Source organism: Anolis sagrei, chromosome 8, assembly GCF_037176765.1.
Source record: "Anolis sagrei isolate rAnoSag1 chromosome 8, rAnoSag1.mat, whole genome shotgun sequence".
Lineage (NCBI taxonomy): Eukaryota > Metazoa > Chordata > Lepidosauria > Squamata > Dactyloidae > Anolis > Anolis sagrei.
The window spans coordinates 31,772,884-31,792,256 of record NC_090028.1 but is presented as its reverse complement, the minus strand read 5'-3'; the positions used below and the strand labels follow the sequence as shown (position 1 = coordinate 31,792,256).

At 42.7% G+C, this 19,373-nt stretch overlaps 1 protein-coding gene across 3 annotated transcripts in view; it reads right to left on the bottom strand.

The window, feature by feature from the left end:
* Positions 1 to 19,373, bottom strand: part of ADCY7 (adenylate cyclase 7) — a 138,698-nt gene that overhangs the window by 71,606 nt on the left and 47,719 nt on the right. For 2 of the 3 annotated variants that reach the window (XM_067471109.1, XM_060788147.2), the window contains exons 2-3: positions 9,958 to 10,547; positions 4,987 to 5,193 (exon numbers count right to left, since the gene is read on the bottom strand). In XM_067471109.1, coding sequence (XP_067327210.1) covers positions 4,987 to 5,193; positions 9,958 to 10,128 — 378 coding nt within the window. In that variant the 5' untranslated portion in view covers positions 10,129 to 10,547. The remainder of the gene's footprint in view (positions 1 to 4,986; positions 5,194 to 9,957; positions 10,548 to 19,373) is intronic. The other variant, XM_067471110.1, reaches the window with a different exon arrangement.

The following is a 19,373-nucleotide window of genomic DNA, read 5'->3' as shown; positions in this document are numbered from 1 at the left end:
GTGGGCATTGATCTTGAGTTTGGGAGTTGTAGTTCACCTACATCCAGAGAGCACTGCAGGCTCAAATAATGATGGGTCCGGACCAAACTTGGCTTGAATATTCCAAATGCTCAAAATGAACAGAGATGGAATTTGGGGGAAAAAGACCTTGACATTTGGGAGTTGTAGTTAATGGGATTTATAGTTCACCTACAATCAAAGAGCATTCTGAACCCCACCAATGAGGGAATTGGGGCAAACTTCCCACACAGAACCCCCATGACCAGCAGAAAATACTTAAGGCCATCCAGTCCAACTCCCTTCACCAGGGCAAGAAAATGTAATCAAAGCCCTCCTGACAAAGAGCCATCCAGCCATAGAGATAGATAGATAGATATGATTCACACACACACAGATATAGTATCAATGGTTTGGAAGGGACCCCTAAAGAAGGACAATTATTTGTTGCATGTTCCAGAGTGGGCAAACCAGTCAATCTCCACATCAACAATGACAAAGAAAGAACAAGCTACAAGCATCAAGACATTATATATATTAGAGACCAACACTTCCTCGTTACTTTATTTTTCAGCTCATGAGACTGGGCCACAGCAAAGCGTGGTAGGGGATAGCTAGTCTATATAAATAAAAGAGATGTAATGTTAGTTTGTGGGATTAACATAACTCAAAAAGCACTGGACGAATTGACACCAAATTTGGACACAATACACCTATCAGGCCAATGAGTGACCATCACTCACAAAAAGACTGAAAAACACGGCAGAAGTGGCTTAAAAGCCAAAAAAGCAAAAAGACACTACAGTGCATGCGCAAAAAAACAACTTCACTGGCAAACAAAACACACAATAGCATATTCACACTCTTTTCCAGACTACAGCTCCCGGTATCACCTAGATGAGGCCCTTTAGGAGAGGAGGGTGATCCAAATGCACTGCTTTCAAGCTGCAAGCTTTCTTCTCTTTAGATTTCTTTGAGAGCATCCCAAATCACTGCATATTTCCAATTTCCTATTCCTGGACTGCAATTCCCAGCAATCCTCCAGATGGATAGATTAGATGGAGATTGGGTAGGTAGATAGATAGATAGATCAATTAGGAGGACTGCTGGGAGTTGCAGTCCAAGAATAAGTAGAAAAGGAAGAGAGAGAGAAAGGAAAGAAAAAGGAGGGGAAGGAGGGGAAGAGGAAGAGAAGGAAGGAAGTATAGAAGGAAAGAAAAAAGGGAAGGAAGGAGAGAAAGAGAGAAAGAGGGAGGGAAGGCTGGCCACAGCAACGTGTGGCAGGTATAGCTAGTATATATATATAGAGAGAGAGAGAGAGAGAGAAAGAGAGAGAGAAATCCAGACTTACCTATGAGTAGATGTTGATCTTAAAACTATCTAGCTAGGTGACAGAACTGTTCATAGGAAATGAATTAAAACTATGAGGTAAGAGACTAGTGACGAAAGACTAAATAGAGCTGTTCCTTTGTGACTTCCAGTCCTACCTACTGCAGTTAACGGTATGTTATTTTTTGTTGGTCATGGGAGTTCTGTCTGCCAAGTTTGGTTCAATTCCACCATTGATGGAGTTCAGAATGCTAGTTGATCGTAGGTTAACTATAAATCTCAGCAACTACAACTCCCAAATAACAAAATCAACACACACACCCCCAACGCCACCAGTATTCAAATTTGGGCATATCGTATATTTGTGCCAAATTTGGTCCAGTGAATGAAAATACATCCTGCATATCAGATATTTACATTACGATTCATAACAGTACCAATGAAAATAATTTTACAACGTATTGTCGAAGGCTTTCATGGCTGGAATCACTGGGTTGTTGTAGGTTTTTTCAGGCTGTATGGCCATGTTCTAGAACATGGCGATATAGCCCAAAAAAATCTACAACAACCCAATAATTTTACAGTTGGGAGTCACCACAACATGAGGACCTGTATTAAGGAGTTGTGACATTAGGAAGGTGGATTTAAGTAATTTGATTTCTATATTCTCTCTCAAACTGTCTAGATCTTCCAGAAAAAGTCTATGGTGGATTTGATTAATACTTTCCTTAGAAATATTTAGCTCCTCCCAAGGTCCATAGAGTCACCCTAGAGGCCCTACAAATGTCTAGTGAGGACACATCTCTAGGAATTTCTAGGTGCTCTAGAATGATTCCATGGATAGCTTCTGGCAGAAGTTGGCCATAAAATTGCCTTGGAGGACTTAGAGATTCCCAGACAGCTGTTCTCTCATGTTTTTCCTCTTTTGCAGGGATCTTGCACCCCAACCCTTGCAAAAGTAGAGGTGCTACTATAGATTAAAATATAGTTGTCCTTGTAATAGTAATGCAGAATGTTCTGATCGTTATAATTGCATGCGTTTTTGTATAATGCGTATAATTGCATACGTTTTTGTTCAAACATCCTTCCTTAGGCAATCCCTTGTTGACCGAGTAGGATTGTCTTCCAAGATCAGTGTACTGGCAGTGGGTCCGTAGGTGATTGTGGAGCTGTATTCTTGATCTGCATCTTCTCCTGCAGTGAGGGCATTGGTTTCCAGGTGGAAAGTGGTCCTGGTCGGGGTTGGCTTGACATGCCTTCCTCTTGGCATGTTTCTCTCTTCCGCCCTCCATTCATGCCTCTTCAAATTCGACAGCACTGCTGGTCACAGCTGACCTCCAGCTGGAGCGCTCAAGGGCCAGGGCTTCCCAGTTCTCAGTGTCTATGTCAGAGTTTTTAAGGTTGGCTTTGAGTCCATCTTCAAATCTCTTTTCCTGTCTACCAACATTCCATTTTCCATTCTTGAGTTCGGAGTAGAGCAACTGCTTTGGGAGACAGTGGTTGGGCATTCGGACAACGTGGCTGGTCCAGCGGAGTTGATGGTGGAGGACCATTGCTTCAATGCTGGTGGTCTTTGCTTCTCCCAGCAAGCTGACATTTGTCCGCTTGTCTTCCCAAGAGATTTGTAGGATTTTTTAGAGGCAGCGCTGATGGAATCGTTCTAGGAGTTGCATGTGATGTCTGTAGACTGTCCACGTCTCGCAGGCGTATAGCAAGGTTGGGAGACAATAGCTTTAAAAACAGGCACCTTGGTATCCCTACGGATGTCCTAATCCTCAAACACTCTCTGCTTCATTCGGAACATACTGCAAGAGGAACTCCCTCTTACGCTTACTTCCTCGTGTTTTAATATGTCCCATTTTACACCTTTTGTGATGATACCTGTTTCTAAGCCAGAGAGACCAAATCATCAAGTTCAGTCACATGCAAACCTACACACACAGGGGCATTGCGCATATTCTTCCCATCCATACCACGTAGGCCTTCTCTCTCTCTAGCTTGAATATCATTCCTCTAAGGCACACCCACAGCTGCAACTCTCTATGCTGCCCCTAATTGCCCACAATCAAAGAACTATTAGTTTTGCAAATTGATGTCATAATTAAATGATTCCCCACCCTGCAGGTGATTAGCCAGGCTCATTTGCATAATGAGCAGCATCTAGGGAGAGGCAGTCAGCCTTAAATAGGAAGCCATTTTTCCATTCTTTTAAACATGGTGGATAGATTTGAAAATGAGTTTAAATAAGCACAGCAGAGATAGAAAAATTATGGGAAGCTATCAGAATGTCCATCTTAAGACTGGAAACTTGAAGATGAATTCCAATTTGCCAGCCATTGAACTCAGATTCTTGCATAACTTTCTGTCTCTCTCCATTTCAGAATCCATCGAATATGGGATGGATATAGAGATGGAGACAAGAAGAATCTATCTCATCTAGGATGAAGGATCAAATAAGGTTGGGGTGAACATAGATACCACATTCTCCAGACTGGTTTTGGACTTATGGTCAGAAATGGTAGGATAGATAGTCTCAAACACCTTGAGGACATCAAGTTGGAGACAGGCAGAATCCATCTCATGTAGGATGAAGGATCGAATAAGGTTGGGGTGAACATAGATACCATATTCTCCAGCCTGGTTTTGGATTTATGGTCAGAGGTGGTAGGATAGATAGTCTCAAACACCTTGAGGACACCAAGTTGGAGACAGACAGAATCCATCTCATGTATCTATTTATTTATTTACCATATTTATATCCCGCCTTTCTCAGCAAGTTGGAGACAGGCAGAATCCATCTCACGTAAGATGAAGGATCGAATAAGATTGGGATGAACATAGATACCACATTCTCCAGCCTGGTTTTGGACTAATGGTCAGAAATGGTAGGACAGATAGTATCCAACACCTTGAGGACACCAAGTTGGAGACAGGCAGAATCCATCTCATGTAGGATGAAGGATCGAATAAGGTCGGGGTGAACATAGATACCACATTCTCCAGCCTGGTTTTGGATTTATGGTCAGAGATGGTAGGATAGATAGTCTCAAACACCTTGAGGACACCACGTTGGAGACAGACATAATCCATCTCATGTATCTATTTATTTATTTACCATATTTATATCCCGCCTTTCTCAGCAATTGGAGACAGGCAGAATCCATCTCACGTAAGATGAAGGATCGAATAAGATTGGGATGAACATAGATACCACATTCTCCAGCCTGGTTTTGGACTAATGGTCAGAAATGGTAGGACAGATAGTATCCAACACCTTGAGGACACCAAGTTGGAGACAGGCAGAATCCATCTCACGTAGGATGAAGGATCAAATAAGGTTGGGGTGAACATAAATACCACATTCTCCAGTCTGGTTTTGGACTAATGGTCAGAGATGGTAGGGTAGATAGTTCCAGACACCTTGAGGACACCAAGTTGGAGACAGGCAGAATTTGATCCTTCATCTCAGGTAGGATGAAGGATCAAATAAGGTTGGGGTGACATAGATATCACGTTCTCCAGACTGGTTTTGGATTTATGGTCAGAGATGGTAAGATAGATAGTCCCAAACACCTTAAGGACACCAAGTTAGAGAATGTTGTCATCTACAATACATTGAAAGGAAGGACTGAGATAAAGATGAAGAGATGGGGCAAATACCTGTTCCCATGCCGAAAGTTGAGTCGTATGTCTCTTGCCAAAAATAGACACGTATCCAATGGCCAGCAAGCAGATCCAAATCACAATAGCAAACAGCTTCAGCTGGCACCAAAAGAAGTATTCAATGTAAACCAGTACATACATGATGATAAAGATCATGAGAGCAACGCTCACTGTAATGACAAAGGCAAGGTGATCGCGAGGGTCCTGTGAAAGGGAAAGCAAAAGGGAAATAGTCATGAAGTTGACCCTAAGCAATCTGCAATTTTGGATCTACCTGAACCTGGTAAATATTAGGAACATGGAAAGGTGACTGAACAGCTCTCTCTTTTCTTTTGTGAGTTGGTGCATGCATTTACTCATCAATCAAAAATTATACATTTAGACCAGTGTTTCTCAACCTTCCTATTGCCGCGACCACTTAATACAGTTGCTCATGTTGTGGTGACCCCCAACCATCACATTATTTTTGTTGCTACTTCGTAACAGTAATTTTGCTACTGTTATTAATCGTAATGTAAGTTTCTGATATGCAGGATGTATTTTCATTAACTGGAAAAAAATTGGCACAAATACCCAATACGCCCAAATTTGAATACTGGTGGGGTTGTGGGGGGTGGGGGATTGGTTTTGTCATTTGGGAGTTGTAGTTGCTGGGATTTATAGTTCACCTACAATCAAAGAGCATTCTGAACTCCACCAATGATGGAACTGAACCAAACCTGGGACACAGAACTCCCATGACCAAGAGAAAATACTGGAAGGGTTTTGGTGGACATTGACCTTGAGTTTTGGAGTTGTAGTTCACCTACATCTAGAGAGCACTGTGGACTCAAATTATGATGGATCTGGACCAAACTTGGTACAAATACTCAATATGCCCAAATGTGAACAGTGGTGAATTTGGGGGAAAACACACCTTGACATTTGGGAGTTTGAGTTGCTGGGATTTATAGTTCACCTACAATCAAATAACATTCTGAACCCCACCAATGATAGAATTGGGCCAAACTCCCCACACAGAACTCCCAGGACCAACAGAATGTATTGTGCTTTCTGATGGTCTTTTGCGGCTCCCTGACACCCCCATTGCAACCCCCCCCCCCCCGGGGTCCCAACCCCCAGGTTGAGCAATGCTGATTTAGACTTAAATAATCATAAGAAGTGACCCAAAGAACTGAAAGTACCTCAAAATGCTTCAATTTGAAACCAAACTCATGTTTCCTTCAACATAATAATAATTATTAATATTACTATAATATAATATAATAATTAATATTATTTGTTATTATTATTATTTCAATACCACCAACTTAAGGTATGAGTGACTTTGGAGTTATGATTGTTAAATAACTATGAGTCAGAAATCCCTACCGACCTATCACAAAGATCTACCAGTAGGTCCTGATCTATATTGTTTTCTTCTGACCAAAAGCTGTTCTCCAGGATCTCAGGCAAAATGTCCTTCTAATCCCAACAGAAAGTCTGAAGTTCAGTTTTGGGGTGGTTGACTTTGGACAAGTCCCACTCCCTCAGTGCTGGAGGAAGGCAAAGGCAAACCCCATCTGAGCAAATCATGCCACGAAAGCCCTGTGATAGGTTCACCTTGGAGTTGCCAAAAGCCATAAACAACTTGAAGGCACACATGAACAATAAGGACCACGTACTACATGATCTTTCTCTCTGAAGATGCCCAAAATCAAACCCTGGGAGCTTTTTGTGTGAATAGCATATGTCATACCACTATCAAAGAACAACTCTGAAAGTGCGTTGTAGGTTTTTCGGGCTATGCGGACATATTCTAGAAGCATTCTCTACTGACGTTTCGCCTGCATCTATGGCAAGCACCCAACTGGCCAACTGTGCATACAGGCACAAAGGGGTTTGGGGGTGCTTGACCTTGGCTCTGGGAGTTGTAGTTCACCCTTATCCTGAGAGCACAGAACTCAACTGACATCGGATCTGGACCAAACTGAGCACACAGACCCAACATGGCCAACTGTACACACAGGCACACAGGGGTTTGGGGGTGACTGACCATTGCTCTGGGAGTTGTAGTTCACCCTTACCCAGAGAGCAATTAACCAACATCAGATCTGGACCAAAGTGGGCACATAGACCCAACATGACCAACTGTGCATATAGATGCCCAGGGGTTTGCGGGTGATTTACCTTGGCTCTGGAAGTTGTAGTTCACCCTTATCCTGAGAGCACTGAACTCAATCAACATTGGATCTGGACCAAACTGAGCACACAGACCCAACATGGCCAAGTGTGCACACAGGCACACAGGGGTTTGAGGTGAACTCAGCCAACATCAGATCTGGACCAAAGTGGGAAGATAGACCCAACATGACCAACTGTGCATATCGATGCCCAGGGGTTTGGAGATGATTGACCTTGGCTCTGGGAGACATAGTTCGGCCTTATCCAGAGAGCATGGAACCCAGCCAACATCAGATCTGGACCAAACTGGGCACACAGACCCAATATGGCCAACTGTGTACAGGTGCACAGGGATTTGGGGGTGATTGGCCTTGGCTCTGAGAGTTGTAGTTCACCCTTACCCAGAGAGCACTGAACCGACATCAGATCTGGACCAAAGTGGGCACACAGAACCAACATGACTGTGCGTACAGGTGCACAGTGGTTTGGGGGTGATTGACCTTGTCTCTGGGAGTTGTAGTTCACCCTTATCCAGAGAGCACCGAACCCAGCTGACTTCGGATCTGGACCAAACTTGGCACCCACATCCAACATGGCCAACTGTGCATACAGGTTTGCTTTGGGGGTGATTGACCTAGGATCTGGGAGTTGTAGTTCATCCTGAACTCAGCCAACATCAGATCTGGACCAAACACAGATCCAGCATGATCAACTTTGGATGCAGGCAGGTTTTTGGGAGGACAAACACATGATTTTGGGAATTGTAGTTCACTTAAATGAGCACACAAATGCTTTTTCCAATGGGAGCATTCATAAAAAAACAAAAGTAAAGACTGACTTTTTCCTAATAAATAGTGTTACACATTACCAACCCGATAATTACCCATCTTAGCAGCCTTCAAGAAAAATTTGAAAACTTGGCTCTACCGATGTGCCTTTGGAGAGTGACCATTTATCCCATTTCTGTTTGCTCCATCTATAGTGTTGCCCCTATGATGCACTTTCCCCCGTCCTATACTGAAAGCCTACCCCACTGTTTACTCTTTTAGAGCTCCCCTCAATTATATATTTTCTTTCCTACCTCATCCAGGGCTTTATCATTTTACCTCGTCCATTTGGCCTGCCATTTTGTTCAATTTTATAATGTGTTAATTTGCTTTGTTTATTTTATTTTGCTACTGTATGTATTTTATTCTGATGTGATTTTTGTTGTCTGCATTCTGTATTTTATTTTGCTGTATTGTTTTTTGGGCTCGGCCTCATGTTAGCCACCCCGAATCCCCTTTGGGGATATGGTGGTGGGATATAAATAATATCCTGCCACGCGTTGCTGTGGCCCACTCTGGTGATCGGGAAAAGTAATGAGAAAGCGGAGACTGTCTGGTTTGCCTACTCTGAAACATGCAAAATATAATTGCCCTTCTTTAGGGGTCTCTTTCTAATCTATGATGCTATATCTGTGTAGGTGTGAATCATATCTATCTATCTATCTATCTATCTATCTACAACTATGGCTGGATGGCTCTTTGTCAGGAGGGCTTTGATTATGTTTTCTTGCCCTGGTGAAGGGAGTTGGATTGGATGGCCTTGAGTATTTTCCATTGGTCGTGGGGATTCTGTGTGATAAGTTTGCCCCAAATCTGTTGTTAGTTGGGTTCAGAATGCTCTTTGATTGTACATGAACTATACATCCCAGTAACTACAACTCCCAAATATCAAGGTCTATTTTCCCCAAACTCCATCTGTGTTCATATTTGGGCATATGGAATATCCGTGCCAAGTTTGGGCCAGATCCATCATTGTTTGAGTCCACAGTGCTCTCTGGATGTAGATGAACTACATCTCCCAAACTCAGGGTCAATGCCCACCAAAACCTTCCAGTATTTTTTGTTGGTCATGGAAGTTCTAAGTGCCAAGTTTGGTTCAATTTCATCATTGGTAGGGTTCGGAATGCTCTTTGATTGTAGGTGAACTATAAATCCCAGCAACTACAACTCCAAAATGGCAAAATCAATTTTTTGAGTGATGGTCATTCCTTGGGTTAGTAGGTGTCTTGTGTCCAAATTTGGTGTCAATTTGTCCAGTGTTTTTTGAGTTATGTTAATACCACAAACGAACACTACATTTTTATTTATATAGATGATTTATTTTTTTTTTGGTCGTGTCAGGAGTGACTCCTGGTGTGAGAGAATTGGCCGTCTGCAAGGACGTTGCCCAGGGGACGCCTGGATGATTTGATGTTTTTATCATCCTTGTGGGAGGCTTCTCTCATGTCCCTGCATGAGGAGCTGGAGCTGATAGAGGGAACTCATCCGCCTCTTCCCCGATTCGAACCTGCGACCTGTCAGTCTTCAGTCCTGCCGGCACAGGGGTTTAACCCACTGAGCCACCGGGAGCTCCTATATAGATGATGATGATGATGATGATTATTATTATTATTATTATTATTATTATTATATCAAATACTCCAAAACAAACAATGCCCTATCAAAGGCTTTCATGGCTGGAATCACTAGGTTCTTGTGGGTTTTTTTCGGGCTATAGAGCCATGTTCTAGAGGCATTGCTCGTGACGTTTCGCCTGCATCTATGGCAAGCATCCTCAGAGGTAGTGAGGGTGTCACTACCTCTGAGGATGCTTGCCATAGATGCAGGCGAAACGTCAGGAGAAATGCCTCTAGAACATGGCTCTATAGCCCGAAAAAACCCACAAGAACCTAAACAATGCCCTCTTCTAATAACCTGGGCACTGCTGACTCCCCAAGCTAGTATATAAATAAATAAAAGCCTTGCGCTGTATACTCACATTGTAGCTAAGGACCACGATGAGGAGGGTCATGCAGTAGGCAATTGCAATGAAGAGCAGGAAGAATAGGAGCGGGTGCTGCTGACTCGAATAGCGGTACTTCTCATACAAAGGGTCGGCCAGCTTGCAGCCTTCGCTATCGTTGAAGAAGTATTTGCCCTTAGCTGGCATTTTAAGTCCTGTTTTGCTTGTGGATCGGGCTCTTTTTTTGTCTAAGCAGATCTGTGCCGTTCCAAGAAGCAAAGGCTAGCACCACCGGTCAATCGGCTGCCGGATCTTCCTGCTTTGGCCACATCTGTGGAGCCGGCTTCTGCCTTAGCATCTCTCTCGTCTTATAAGCATGAAGTCCTTCGGGATCTTGCTGTAAATTGGAAGAGCAGCGCCCTCCGCCCTCCTGCTCCTCCTCCTCTTCCTCCTCTCCAAAGCCATGTGCTACTCATCAACAGCTCTGCACATGTTTTTGCAAGACTTGATTGCTATTTGTGCTGTTGACAGGAGGGAGGCCACTGGGCTGTTTTGCCTGATTCATTCAAACGTCTCCTTCAGGAGCTGTCAGCAATTCGCTTAGGGGAGTGCTCTGCGGGGCAAAACTGTACAGGGAAAGAGCAAAAAAAGAAGACAGAGGGTGATGTTAAACAACAACAAAAAAGACTTCCCTAGCAAGTGTGCTTAAAAAGAAGTGTACGTTCCGCAGACCCAAGGTAAACATTGTAGGAGGGAAGAAGCCAGCCTCTTCGCACAGGAGAAGAACCCACAAACCTCCCTTTGACATTATGTTCTTAGTGTAACAACATATGGTTTGACACTGCGGTAACCAAACGATTGTTAACTAACCATTATTCATCTGCAATGTTGTAACTGGTATACTATAGTAGCATATATACTGACTGTTGCCCAGGTACCAGAACAGCCGCTGCCTCTTTGCTTTCATATAATCATAGCGTTGGAGGAACCCTCATAGGCCATCCAGTACAACCCCCTGCCAAGAAGCAGGAAAATTGCATTCAAAGCACCAGATCCATCATTGTTTGTGTCCACAGTACTTTCTAGATGTAGGTGAACTACAACTCCAAAACTCAAGGTCAGTGCCCACCAAAACCCTCCCAGTATTTTCTCCTGGTCATGGAAGTTCTGTGTGCCAAGTTTGGTTCAGTTCCATCATTGGTGGAGTTCAAAATGCTCTTTGATTGTAGGTGAACTATAAATCCCAGCAACTACAACTCCCAGATGTCAAGGTCTATTTTCCCCAAACTCCACCAGTGTTCACATTTGGGCATATTGAGGATTCGTGCCAAGTTTGGTTCTGATACATCATTGTTTGAGTCCACAGTGCTCTCTGGATGTAGGTGACTACAACTCCAAAACTCAAGGTCAATGCCCACCAAAACCCTTCCAGTATTTTCTCTTGGTCATGGGAGTTCTGTGTGCCAAGTTTGGTTCAATTCCATCATTGGTGGAGTTCAGAGTGGTCTTTGATTGTAGGTGAACTTTAAATCCCAGCAACTACAACTCCCAAATGTCAATGTCTATTTTCCCCAAACTCCACCAGTGTTCACATTTGGGCATATTGAGGATTTGTGTCAAGTTTGGTTCTGATCCATCATTGTTTGGATGGCAACTATAAATCCCAGCAACTCCCAAATGACAAAATAAATTGCACCCCACCAGTATTCAGATTTGGGTGTATTGGGTATTTGTGCTCAGTTTAGTCCAGTGAATGAAAATACATCCTGCATGCCGGATATTTACATTACAATTCAAAATAGTAGCAAAATTACAGTTATGAAGTAGCAACTAAAATAATTTTATGATTGAGGGTCGCCACAACATGAGGAACTGTATTAAGGTGTCGCGGCACTAGGAAGGTTGAGAAACACGGATCTAGCAAGTAAGTCCTTCACCTAGGAAGTCAATCCTTCCACAGTCAGTCCAGTGACATCACAGAGGGGTACTTTACCTAGCAACAGCCAGTCCAGTGATACCACAAAGGGCCACTTCACCTAACAACAGTGTTTGTGGTACCAACAGACAAGCAGATGCACATTATTGGACTTCTATATTTATGTAGATTAACCCGAAAGGGTAGAGGAAATATTAGGACAGCTTTGGGTTTAATGAGGTCCTGATTCATTTATGGCAAGCAGGAATTCCATGCAGGGATGCCATGCAACTAAGAGTTTCAGGGCAGGAAGATTAGATGGAGGAGGCAAAAGAAAGGTCTTCCTCATTGGTTCTCAACCTGTCGATCCTCAGGTGTTTTGGACTACAACTCCCAGAAATCCCAGCCAAGTTACCAGCTGTTAGGATTTCTGGGAGTTGAAGTCCAAAACATCTGGGGACCCACAGGTTGAGAACCACTGGTCTACCTCAAAGCACCATTCTTGCACCAACCTTGTTTAACATCTTTACTAACGATCAGCCACAACCACCACTTACAAAGAACTTTGTATATGCTGATGACCTTGGCCTAACAACACAAGCAAAAGACTTTGAAACAGTTTAAAACCAACTTACGATTGCCCTGAAAGATTTATCCAGCTACTGCAAAGATAACAACCTGAAGCCTAACCCTACCAAGACACAAGTGTGTGCTTTCCATCTATGTAATTGTGAAGCCAACAGGAAACTGAAGGTTACCTGGGAAGCCAAGAGCTTGAACACTGTTGTCACCCTAAATATCTCAGCATCACCTTAGACCAAAGGCTAACATTTAGGAAACACTGTGCAAACATCAAGCACAAAGTACTGGCATGAAATAGCATCCTGCAGAAACTTACTAATAGCACCCGGGATGCAGACCCAAAATTAATAAGAACATCAGCCCTGGACTTGTCTTTCTCAACTGAGTATGCCTGCCCCGTCTGGCATAAATCTGCCCACACGAAGCGGGTGAATGAGACATGTGGAACAACACAGGATGTCTTAAACCTACACCTGTTGATAGACTACAAGCTAGCTCGCCTTGCTCACCCTGATGTGCGATGGGAAGTTGCTGCTAACTGTGAGAGAAATAAGCTTGAACATTGTGAAAGCCACCCACTGCATGGCTACCAGCCTCCTCCCAGTAGACTCAAATCAAGGAAAAGTTTCATGAGAACCACCACTCTTCAACAGTGGAACTCTCTGCCCCGGAGTGTGGTGGAGGCGCCTTCTTTGGAAGCTTTTAAACAGAGGCTGGATGGCCATCTGTCAAGGGTGATTTGAATGCAATATTCCTGCTTCTTGGCAGGGGGTTGGACTGGATGGCCCATGAGGTCTCTTCCAACTCTTTGATTCTATGATTCTAATGTTCCTCCAGCAACAGCAAAAATATCCCAGTGGGCAGCAAAATCTGGCAATTCCAACTGGATAGCCCCCCATGAGGGTCTTCCTCCAGGCGCAAACCAAGCAAGGGCAACCTGGAAGTCCCTGAGCAGACTCAGAAGTGGAGTGGGCAGATCAAAAAACAACCTGGCAAAATGGCATTACTTAGAAGAATCGTCCTCCTTGTCTGACTGTGAAGCAGAACAACTCCGCATCTGTATGCCTGCCCACAATGCCCTGCCTCATGCACAGAGAAAGAATTGTTTGAAGCTACAGACGGCGGATGCTGTTGCTCATTTTTGGTCTAAAACTATCTAGCAGCTTGTGATCCCTTTATTTTAACAGTTTTAGGTAAAGGTAAAGGTTTTCCCCAGACATTAAGTCCAGTCGTGTCTGACTCTGGGGTGTGGTGCTCATCTCCATTTCTAAGCTGAAGAGCCGGCGTCGTCCATAGACACCTCATAGGTCATGTGGCTGGCATGACTACACGGAGCGCCGTTACCTTCCCACCAGAGCAGTACCTATTGATCTACTCACATTTATCAGTTTTAGATAAACTATTTTATGCAATGCTTTTGACACAAAATAAATTAAAAGCCCATATTTCCCTGCTGACACTGGATGACTCTTTCCCTACCTTTGCAGTCAACATGGGAATGCAATCTCTTAATATAGTAGAAAAATGCCAGCTGGCAATTTTGAAGGCTCAGTTATCTGCTTAGGAAAACGCTATGGAGTTCATGGAGTTGCCATAAGTCAACAGGATTACAAGGCACATTGACAGACACATTCGAGATGTCACCTAATCCAAAAACTCTTTAAGTGTTGAATCTTCTGGACCTCTAAGTCAATGGATCTCAACATTCCTAATGTTGTGACCCCTTAATTCAGTTCCTCATGTTGTGGTGATCCCAACCTTAAAATTATTTTTGTTGCTACTTCACAACTGTAATTTTGCTACTGTTATGAATAATAACAGATTTATAGTTGCCAGTTGCTAAGATTTATAGTTAATCTACAAACAAAGATCATTCTAAACTTCATCAATAATGGGATGGAACCAAACTTGGCACACAGAACTCCCATGGCCAACAGAAAATACTGGCAGGGATTGATGGGCATTGACCTTGAGTTTTGGAATTGTAATTCACCTACATCCAGAGAGCACTGTAGACTCAAACCTGGACCAAAGTTGTCACGAATACACAATATGCCCAAATGTGGACACTGGTGGAATTTGGGGGAAATAGACCTTGTCATTTGGGAGCTGTAGTTGCTGGGATAGTTCACCTACAATCAAAGAGCATTCTGAACACCACCAATGATAGAATTGGGCCAAACTTCCCACACAGAACTCCCATGACCAACAAAAAATACTGGAAGGGTTTGATGGATATTGACATTGAGTTTTGAAGTTGTTCTTCACCTACATCCAAACAGCACTGTGGACTCAAACAATGATGGATCTGGACCAAAGTTGTCACAAATAATATTCTCAAATGTGAACACTGGTGGAGTTTGGGGAAAATAGACATTGCCATTTGGGTGCTTTAGTTGCTGGGATTTATAGTTCTCCTACAACCAAAGAGCATTATGAACCCCACCAATGAATTGGGCCAGACTTCCCACACAGAACCCTCATGATCAACAGAAAATACTGTGTTTTCTTATGGTCTTTGGTGACCCCTCTGACACCCTCCTCATGACCTCCAGGTTGAGAAACACTGCTCTAAGTTGACCATCTACCCACATCTGTCAAAACAACTGTTTCAAAGAAGTGTCAGCCTGCGAGGCAATGAATCCACTCTTGGTTTTGAACTATCCAAGGTGCTGAACCTATAAGGGCCATAAGAGTTCAGGGCTTCTGCAAAATCCCTTAAAGTTACATTTAAAGACATAGGTTACATTTTACATAGCTTTTTCTGAAATGTACCCTAAAAAGTTATTATAAGCCATTATTATACACCTGGAACTCAACCCCAATGTGTTCAATGGGTCTTAGTCTAAAGTAAGTGTTTACAGGATTGTAAACAGAACAGTATCGACTTCCATGAGACGTACCCCTAGTTAGCCATCTATAGGAATGCAGTCTAAACCACGATTTATTTATTTATTTTTATTTACTTCATTTATATACCACTTTTCTCAGCCCTTGGTGACTCAAAGCGGTTGATGATATTAATAGTATCAATCATAATATTAAAACCAGATTCCACCTGCTATCTATATAAATAAAAATATTATGTTCGAATTGCCCCCAAATTTAGCCATTGGATGAATTATCACCAAATTTAGCCAAATGATACCTACTAACCCAAGGAGTGACCATCATTACAAAAAATTGAGTTTCTCATTTGGGAGTTGTAGTTGCTGGGATTTAGAGTTAACTTACAGTCAAAGAGCATTCTGAATTCCGCCAATGATGGAATTGAACCAATGGAATTGGAATTGAATTCTGTTGGTCATGGAAGACACACAGGACTCCCATGACCAACAGAAAACACTAGAAGGGTTTGGTGGGCATTGACCTTGAGTCTGGGAGTTGTAGTACACCTACATCCAGAGAGCACTGTGGACTCAAACAATGATGGATCTGGACCAAACTTGGCATGAATATTCCATATGTCCAACTAGGAAAACAGATGGAGTTTGGGGAAATTAGACCTTGACATTTGGGAGTTGTAGTTACTGGGATTTAGAGTTAACCCACAATCAAAGAGCATTCTGAACTCCACCAATAATGGAATAGAACCAAACATGACACACAGGACTCCCATGACCAACAGAAAACACTAGAAAGGTTTGGTGGGCATTGACCTTGAGTTTGGAAGTTGTAGTACACCTACATCCAGAGAACACTGTGGACTCAAACTATGATGGATCTGGACAAAACTTGGCATGAATATTCAATATGCCCAAATGTGAACACTGGTGGAGTTTGGGGAAATTAGACCTTGACATTTGGGAGTTGTAGTTACTGGGATTTATAGTTCACCTACAATCAAAGAGCATCCTGAACCTCCCCCAAAGACAGAATTGAGGCAAACTTCCCACACAGAATCCCCATGACCAACAGAAAATACTCAAAGCCATCCGGTCCAACTCCCTTCACCAGGGCAAGAAAACATAAACAAAACCCTCCTGACAGAGAGCCATCCAGCCATAGATATAGATAGATAGATATGATTCACACACAGAGAGATATTGTATCATAGATTTGAAAGGGACCCCTAAAGAAGCACAATTATATGTTGCATGTTCCAGAGTAGGCAAACCAGACAATCCCTACATAAAACAACAAACAACAAGAAATACTGTTTACCCACAAGCATAAAGAAATTACATATATTAGAAACCAACACTTTTGCGGTACTTTATTTTCTAGATCAGCAGACTGGGCCACAGCAACACTTGGCAGGGGACGGCTAGTGGATAATAATGAAGTACAATGCATCTCTGCAGAGTTACATACAGGAGTCATTATATACATTAAGTATGCAGATCTCTGCAGAAATGCATGCATCACTCAAAGACATAAAAATAGGACAGTGGAGACATCCTACGCCAACACAGCTATGCCAAGCATGAAGCGTGATGCTCGAAAGCCTTGAAAATGTAGAAAAAATAATAATATCAGACTGGAAAATGCAAGTATCCGACGTAGCATTACTTCCATGGTGACAACACCATTAAGCTAGAAGGAATTAACAATAGCTGAATGAGCTGCAGTTTTCTGATAATGGCTTTTAAATATATTCTACCAGGAGAAGCTTTTCTTTAAAAAGGGAGTCAGTGGACAAAAAAGGGGGAACGACAATTGCACGTAGGTTTTTGTATTGGGGTATTTCAAAAGCTTCACGCTAGAAGCATGGCTCCCTTGTTTTCCAATCTCTATCCCCACTGAATTGTTTAGAAAAAAGAATCTCAAGAAAATCTGGAGGCTTTTTCCTCTTCCTCTTCTTCTTCGTCTTCCTGGGTCTCCTCCAAGTTAGTCAGGGCTTGTCTTTTCTCCATTGTCATTTTCTTCCTTAAGCCATTTTTTTCTGGTGATTTGTAATGCCGTCTTTTTCTCTCTTATGAGCCTTCATATTCCATCTCATTTTCCATTTCTTTGTCCTTTTTGCATTTTCTATTAAAGTCTCTTCCCTTGTCTTAATTAGGCCAAATTAATAATTAAAAAAAGATGCAATCCAAATGTTGGAAATGGGATTTCCAGGAAGGATCGTTCTACCATATGTGGTGGACGTGTAAGAAAGCGAAGAAGTATTGGAATAGAATTCACGAGGAAACCCAAAAAATCTTAAACAAATCATACCAAATTTGACCGGAAACGTATGAGGGGTATTTTTTAAGTAAGGTCCGTTTGAAAGTTTATTTCAAAAAAGTAAATTTATTTTCAGAAAGTACATACTTCACTCTATTTTTCGGCATAGTTGCCAAGTTTGTTCAAACACTTATCATACCTCTGAACCAATTTTAAAATGCCCTCTTCGCGAATCCTCGCTTCAACTGAAGCCACCAAATGATCTGTAATCAAAGAAGGGCGACCGGAGTGGTCCTCATCATGGACGTTGTCATGGCCATCTTTGAATTGTCGTACCCACTTACGCACTTTGCTTTCACTCATAACAGTATCACCATACACTTCACAAATCTGTTGATGAATTTCTGCAGCAGGCAGGTTCCTTGCGGACAAAAACCATATCACTGAGCGAACCTCACGTGCGGAATGAGAGTTGATAGTCTTAAACATTTTTAAAGCACAGAACAGAACTGTACAGGTTAGCTACAGAGCGGAAACTGAGCACAGTTGTTCCCGAGGCATGCCGATACACAACGTACACGCTCGTTGCGGTATGCGCGCGAACTACTAGTGTCTACAACAAAACGGACCTTACTTAAAAAATACCCCTTAAAAAATTCTACAAAGGTAGAATTTGATAAGAATGAAGAAACTCTTCTAATGTACATTACTTACTTTACTTACTTACTTAGACGATCCCTCGTAGTCCGAGGATGATGGTCCTCTAAGTGTAGTATCCTGGCGGTGGGTCCGTAGGTGACTGTGGAGCCCTATTCTTGATCTGCATCTTCTCCCACGGTGAGGGCATTGGTTTCCAGGTGGAAGGCGGTCCCGTTCACGGGTTGGCTTGATGTGCCTTCCTCTTGGCACATTTCTCTCTTTCACCCTCCATTCGTGACTCTTCAAATTCTGCAGCACTGCTGGTCACAGCTGACCTCCAGCTGGAATGCTCAAGGGCCAGGGCTTCCCAGTTCTCAGTGTCTATGCCAGAGTTTTTAAGGTTGGCTTTGAGCCCATCTTTAAATCTCTTTTCCTGGCCCTTGAGCGCTCCAGCTAGAGGTCAGCTGTGACCAAAAGTGCTGCAGAATTTGAAGAGGCACGAATGGAGGGTGAAAGAGAGAAACGTGCCAAGAGGAAGGTGCATCAAGCCAATCCTAACCAAGACTGCCTTCCACCTGGAAACCAATGCCATCACTGTGGGAAAAGATGCAGATCAAAAATAGGGCTCCACAGTCACCTACGGACCCATCTCCAGTACACCCATCTTGGAAGACTACGAGGGATCACCTAAATAAGAAAGTAACACGCCTTCTTGCAGGATTTTGAGCACTGCCTTACTAGCATTTGAAATAAGTGTTGCTGTACAAAAGTTTGAGCATTCTTTTATTTTATAGGAAGGCATAAAATTACACTTGCCTTACAAAGAACCAAAGAGTTGATAACATCACTGGATTGTATTGATCCCTGAGCTTGACACAAGGCCAGGTGTTAAGTCAATACCTGTTCAAATGAATCCAAGGATAAAACTATGCACAGGTGCACAAATATCAAGAACTCTAGGCTGTGGGTGGTACCAGCATTGAATTCAATAGAAAGAGGAGTGCTAAACTTACAAGAAATCTGGAAACAAAACCCGAAGTGCTCCTAATAGGCAGAGGTATAACTTTTATTATGACTTTCTTGAGCTATAGAAGCCCACACATCAGCTATTTATAGCAAAGCAGGACAAGGCTAGACTGTACAGGGAGTTGCCCAGACTTGGTGAAATGTTTTGACATTTGATTAAAGCAAAGTCTTACTGACCTTCAAC